General features: G+C 62.5%; 2 protein-coding genes across 2 annotated transcripts; both read right to left on the bottom strand.

Annotated features, from left to right (window-relative positions):
• Positions 1-970: 970 nt before the first annotated feature.
• LOC112588657 (uncharacterized) lies at positions 971-1,835 on the bottom strand (the record flags this gene model as incomplete). Its single annotated transcript, XM_025299315.1, has 1 exon — positions 971-1,835. A coding segment is annotated over exon 1 (566 nt), but the record flags the coding sequence as incomplete, so codon positions are not given.
• Positions 1,836-3,094: 1,259 nt separating this feature from the next.
• Positions 3,095-6,018, bottom strand: LOC112588656 (uncharacterized). Its single transcript, XM_025299314.1, has 2 exons — positions 4,147-6,018; positions 3,095-4,042 (listed from the first exon to the last, which is right to left on the bottom strand). The coding sequence occupies exons 1-2, from the start codon at positions 6,016-6,018 to the stop codon at positions 3,095-3,097; spliced, it is 2,820 nt and encodes a 939-aa protein (XP_025155099.1).
• Between the last annotated feature and the right edge of the window lie 8 nt (positions 6,019-6,026).

Raw genomic sequence — 6,026 nt, 5'->3', positions numbered from 1 at the left:
AACGAAACGACCTCCGTCGTTTCGGATGGCCTGCCCTTCCGGGCGTAATGGCCAATAGCCAACCACGGTCCCGAGGACGCGTGGAAACGGAGCTCCGAGAGCTCCGGCTCGCAGGACGACCAAGTCGCTCCTGCGAGAAAGCCAAGTTCCCAATGGACACTTGGACGAAGGAGCGCGAACGCTCTAGGACTGCGACCGAGCCGCTCCAAAACCGCCAAGGCCCCCTACGGACACTTGGGCAATAAGGGAGCTCGAAGCTCCGAGGAGACGGTCGAGTCGCTCCTAAGATCACGGCAACGCCGTGAGCCCGAGATCACAAAACGAGTTCGAACCATTTGCCTCAACCCAGCAGGGTGTGTCGGCGCCACCTTCAACTCAGCAGAGTCTATAGAGCATGGTTCGAATCTGAAACGAAATACCGATCGCCCTAGGAAGCCTAGAAAGCGCGTCGGTAATCACCAGTAACACGATGCACTAACGTGTAGCACTACTTGCTACCTAAACTGGCCAGGCAGAAGACAAGACAAGGCAAGGACCAGGCATCGCGCGCCTGGTTATATATCCGGGCGGTCGAATCTTGCCCGCGGGCAGCGGAATCGCGAGCCGCGCCGTGTAGCGGCCGCGGTTGGACCTAGTGGGGGTCCCGCGCGCTCGCTCGCGAGAACCCGAGTCCCCCGCCGCCAGCGAGAACGCCCCGGGCACCAGGCCGCCCGCCCTGCAGCGTTGACTCGCACCGACTATCCGTACAGCACGTGATGCTGTACGGAACATACCGCCCGCCTCCGTCGCGGCGACGGAAGTCAGTGGTGGAACAAACCCCACCAGGAAGGCCCACTCGCGGCCTGGCGGCCGTGAGGGCCTGTTGATCCCCTTCATGTTGAAGGTTGATTGGGATGAGCCCCTTTCGGATCCACAGGGAGCCTCACCAGCTGACCAGTGGCCGGGTCAGGGTCGAGTCCGCTGTGCGCACCTGCGCCACGCGGACGTGCCCATCCGGGCCAGGCAGCAAGCCGGTGATGCGGCCGAGAGGCCACCGGTAGGAGGAAATCGGCTATCCGCCAAGAGCACGAGGTCGCCGATGTCTAACGGACGAGAAGCGATGAGCCACTTGCCCCGGACCTGGAGCTGGGCTAGATATTCTCTAGACCATCGCTCCCAAAGATGCTCCGTCATATGCTGGAGCAGCTGCCAGCGACTCATCCTCGCGACCTGAACGTCCCCGAGGGATCGCTCAGGCGGACACAACAGCGGGCGCCCAATCAGGAAGTGCCCAGGTGTCAGGGCCTCCAAGTCCTGTGGGTCGTCCGTCAACGGACACAATGGCCTGGAGTTGAGACAGGCCTCAATGCGAGCTAGAAGAGTGGCGAACTCCTCATAGGTCAGTGCCTGCTCTCCTATTACCCGTCGCAAGTGGTGTTTGACGGACCGCACTCCTGCCTCCCACAGTCCGCCGAAATGCGGAGCTGAAGGAGGCATGAACTTCCAGGTGATGCCCTGGTTACTCAAGGAGGCCGCGACTGGTCCCCCCAACGCCATGACCGCCTCAAACTGCCCTCGCAGCTCGCGGTCCGCACCCACAAATGTGGTCCCCCTATCGCTGTACACGGTAACCGGCAGGCCCCGCCGGGCCGCGAAACGATGAAAAGCCGCTAAGAAGGTCGGGGCCGAATAGTCACTGACCACCTCCAAGTGGACAGCGCGCGTGCTGAAGCAGACGAAGACAGCAATATATCCCTTGGAGGTGGTACGTCCGCGCCCTCGAGACGGACGCACCGCGACCGGTCCAGCATAATCCACCCCGGTGGCAGAAAACGGTGGATGAGGCAACACCCGATCGCGAGGCAGCGGGAGCCATGAACGGGGTGATCGGGGTGCCCTTATGACGTGTGCAGCGCACACAGCCCCGGATCACCTGGCGCACGAAAGAGCGCCCAGCTGGAATCCAGAATTCGCGCCTCACGGTGAGCAACGTCAGCTGCCACTCCCCCGTGCAGCGTGCGTTCGTGCGCATCTCGCACAACGAGAGTCGCGAGCCGAGAGCGTCGCGGTAGCAGGACTGGCTGCCGTGCATCGATCGGTAACGCTGAGAATTGCAGGCGGCCCCCCACCCGCAAGAGGTCCCGCTCGTCCATCATGGGGTTGAGTGGCCGCAACGCCGATCTCACCATCAATGCTCCCCCCCGCTTCAGGACGGCCCAATTCCTCCGCGAAGAAGCGGTGCTGCGTAACCCGCAGCAGGCGCAGTCGAGCTTCACTCAGCTCGTCCGCCGTTAAGGGTCCACTGATCCGTGGGACTCGCAGGAATCGTCGTACATAGGCCATCACGCGGATGGCCTTGCGGAAGGAGCATGCTCGGAGGACACCGGACCAGTCCTCCGGGTTCACGGCCACCACGTGAACCATGCACCGTTCCTCGCAAGTGCTTCGGTCGCTCGCGACGCAAGTTAGACCCGGCCAGCCCGCCGGTCCTCGACAAGCCAGGAGGGGCCACGCCACCAAAGGGCGTGTTCTCGTAGCCCGCCGGCCAACAAACCCGGGAGGCGCAATCCGCGGGATTGTCGCCAGACGGGATATGCCGCCACGAGGCCCGCGGAAGGCTCTCGTGAATGTACGAGACGCGATTGGCGACAAAGGTGGTCCATCGAGATGGATGCCCTGTTATCCAATGGAGCGTGACAGAAGAGTCGGTCCAACAAACCAGGGAGGCCTCGGCACAACCGAGCGCCTCCACCATGGCCTTCATGAGGCGCGAGAGCAGCTGCGCACCGCACAGCTCCAGGCGGGGCAACGTTACCCGCTTTAGTGGGGCGACCCTGGTCTTGGACGCCAATAGAGCGACACGGGTGGTCCCATCAGACCGTCGAGCCCGTAAGTAGATGACGGCGGCGTACGCCCGCTCCGAGGCGTCCGAGAAGCCGTGAAGCTGGATCTCCACTTCAGGCGACCATCCGGTCCAGCGAGGAACTCGGATCGCGGAAACCTCCCGCGAGCCCGGTGCTAAAGGCGTCCCAACGTCGCGAGAGCGGAGAAGGGAGAGCCTCGTCCCAACCGAGCCCGGCCAACCACAAGTCCTGAAGGAGGATCTTCGCCAGTACTACCATAGGCCCCAACCAGCCCAGGGGTCGTATAATCGCGCAACGACTGACAAGATGCCACGCTTCGAGATGGCTGATTGAGCCCCGGGGTTGACCGAAAAGCAGAATGCATCCTCGACCGGAATCCAACCGACCCCCAGCACAGATGCACCCACGGCCCCAGGGTCCGGCAGAGGCACCAAAGGCTCGCGGTCCCCCTCCGGGATACCGGACAAGAGTTCCGGATGTGAGGCCGCCCACTTCCTGAGTCGGAACCCGCCCGCCATGAGCAAGCTGCTCAGCTCACGCTGTCGACTGCGTGCCTCCCCAAGGTCATCTGCCCCCGCAAGAATATCGTCGACGTAGGTTTGTCGACGAAGTAAGTCTGCTGCCCGGGGATAACGTTCCCGCTCATCCAGCGCCAGCTGGTGCAGCGTGCGGATGGCCAGATAAGGAGCGCACGCCATGCCATAGGTGACCGTGGTCAACCGGTACACCGATATTGTCTGCGTCTGGCTGTCTCGCCAGAGAATCTGTTGGAGGTGTTGATCCTCCGGAGCCACCCGCACTTGACGAAACATTTGCTCGATGTCTGCAGAGAAGGCCACTCGATGCATGCGCCAGGCAAGTAGAATCTCGCCCAGTTCTCGCTGTAAGCGCGGCCCCACGTGCACCAAGTCGTTCAACGACCGGCCATTGGTGGACGCCTGCGAGGCGTTGAACACCACTCTTACTTTAAGCTCGGGGGCTTGTTTAATCACCGGGTGATGTGGAATAAAGTAAGAGAGCCGCGGAGTCTCGACATTGAGCGGCAGGCGGATCATATGCCCCTGTCGTTCATAGTCATCAAGAAAGTCGCGATAGGCCCCGCCCAAGGAAGGCTGCCGAAGCAGTCGCCGCTCCAAGCGATGCAACGAGGCAGTGGCAATCCGCCGAGTGTCGCCGAGAGACAGCTCAGTCGGAGGCTCCTGAAAGGCAACCGCACCTGATAGCGGCCGTCCGCACGACGCCGAAAGGACGCCGCGAAAAACTCTTCACAAGCCCGCTCCTCTTCAGAGAGCGGGGAAGCAACCGGAATCTCCTCCACCTCCCAGAAGCGCCGCAAGAGATCCGCCATGTTGTCCGACGCACACTGCACCACATGACAATGAGAGCCGCCCGCTCCGGCGGCAGACGGGAGAGCCCCGCACAGCACCCACCCCAAGCGGGTACGCTGCGCGACGGGAGCTCCCCTCGGGCCCCGGCGAAGCCCCGTCAACACGATCTCGGCGAATACCTCCGCTCCAAGTATCGCCTCGATGCGCTCGTCATCATCGTGATCATCCGCCAATCGGAGGTTCCTCAAATGCGACCACTTCCCCGTCAGCCGAGCCCTCTGCGGGGGGTGGTACGCCGTAAGCCTCGGTAGAATGAGGGCCTCCACCGTGGTGGAGAACGGGAGGCCAGCAGTTGCCCTGAGCCGCAATGACGTGCTGGCCCGCACCCGCTGAGGGGGTCCCTCTGAGACGCCCGACAGCCCGACATCCACCGATCTACGAGACGCGCGCAGCCGCTGCGCAAGCGCCTCGGACACCAGGCTCCCCTCAGAGCCCTGGTCAATGAGCGCTCGAACCACAGCGGATCGGCCATCGGACGCCATCAGACAAACCCTGGCTGTGGCCAAAAGCACTCGCTGCGCAGGCATCCGCGTCGCAGCATGCGCCGTGACCGGCGCTTCCCCCGACGCCGGGGCCGGAGACTGCTGGGCGGAGTGCAGAAGTGAATGGTGCGGCTCTCCGCACTCCCGACATCGACCCTTAGACGGGCAAGCGGCCGCCTGGTGCGACGGACCGAGGCAGTTGAAGCACAACCCGAGAGCGCGCACCCTTGCCCGTCGCGAAGAGACCGGCCGATCTTTAAAGGCCGAACACTCTCTGAGTCCATGCTCAGAACCGCACTCAGCGCAACGGGTCGGCTTGGGCCGATGGAGATGCAGCGATCGTCGACCAGTCCGCTCGGATGCCGATGAGGCACGGGGGCTGTCCCCAATGGACGGAGCCGCGGCAACCGCCTCGAGCGCCACCCGACGCTCGTCCAGGAAGACTGCCAGTCTGTCCCAGCTCACTGGCTCGCGCCGGTCCGCGGTGGCCATCTCCCAGGCCCGCCGCGTTGCAGAGTCTAGCTTGGAACGGAGGATATTGACCAATATCACGTCCCAAGCATCCACTGGCTGGTCAAGAAGGCGCAAGGCGGCTCGCAGCTCGCTGGCTCGATCCAGCAGCCTCCGAACCTCGGAGACGCTCTCCTGACGCATCGGGCCAATATCCCGGAAAGCGTCGAGATGCTGGTCCACAAGCAAACGACGGTTATCGTACCGTGCACATAGCGCTTCCCACGCTTGCTCAAACGAGCCAGTAGCGACGCCGTAGTGCCGGAGCAGACGTTCAGGCTCTCCCGATACGCTCTGTTTTAAATAATGCATCCGGTGAACTGATGCTAACGACGGGTTATCGACTATTAAGGACTCGAAGAGATCCTTAAAATTGCGCCATTCGTCAAACTTCCCTTCGAACTTCGGAATGGGAATGCGAGGCAACGAAGCCTCGGGCACTACCGCCTGCGCGGGAACTGCGTGAGCAGCCGACTCAGCCTCCTGAACCTTCAACCCATCGAGCAGGGTTTGGATTTCTGCGCGCTGCGCAATGTAGACTTCCTGTACCGTGCCACAGGCATCCTGTTGCACGTAGTCTGACTCTCGCACGGTCTTGAGGCGAGACGCTCGGATCGTGCGATGATCATCCTGGAACTGAGCCCAGTACGTGTCGAGAACCTGCAAACGAGACGTCAACCCGCCAACTGACTTCAGTTGACCGGACTTGCGTGCATTGTCCAGCAGCCGCTCCATGCGGTGCTGCCGGTCGTATTGCAGCTCGATGAGCCCAAGAATGTCCTCCTCCTTAGACATAACGGAGC

This window comes from Harpegnathos saltator, unplaced genomic scaffold (assembly GCF_003227715.2).
Source record: "Harpegnathos saltator strain DR-91 unplaced genomic scaffold, Hsal_v8.6 scaffold260, whole genome shotgun sequence".
NCBI classification, from domain to species: Eukaryota; Metazoa; Arthropoda; class Insecta; order Hymenoptera; family Formicidae; genus Harpegnathos; species Harpegnathos saltator.
This window is presented reverse-complemented; position numbering and strand designations above follow the sequence as displayed.

Bases quoted from the DNA above. Each gene is read 5' to 3' on its own strand.
- LOC112588656 (XM_025299314.1), bottom strand. From the start codon at position 6,018: ATGTCTAAGGAGGAGGACATTCTTGGGCTCATCGAGCTGCAATACGAC. The intron at 4,043-4,146 runs GTTGCTTCCCCG...GTTGCCTTTCAG, and splicing joins GGGAGGTGGAGGAGATTCCG to GAGCCTCCGACTGAGCTGTC.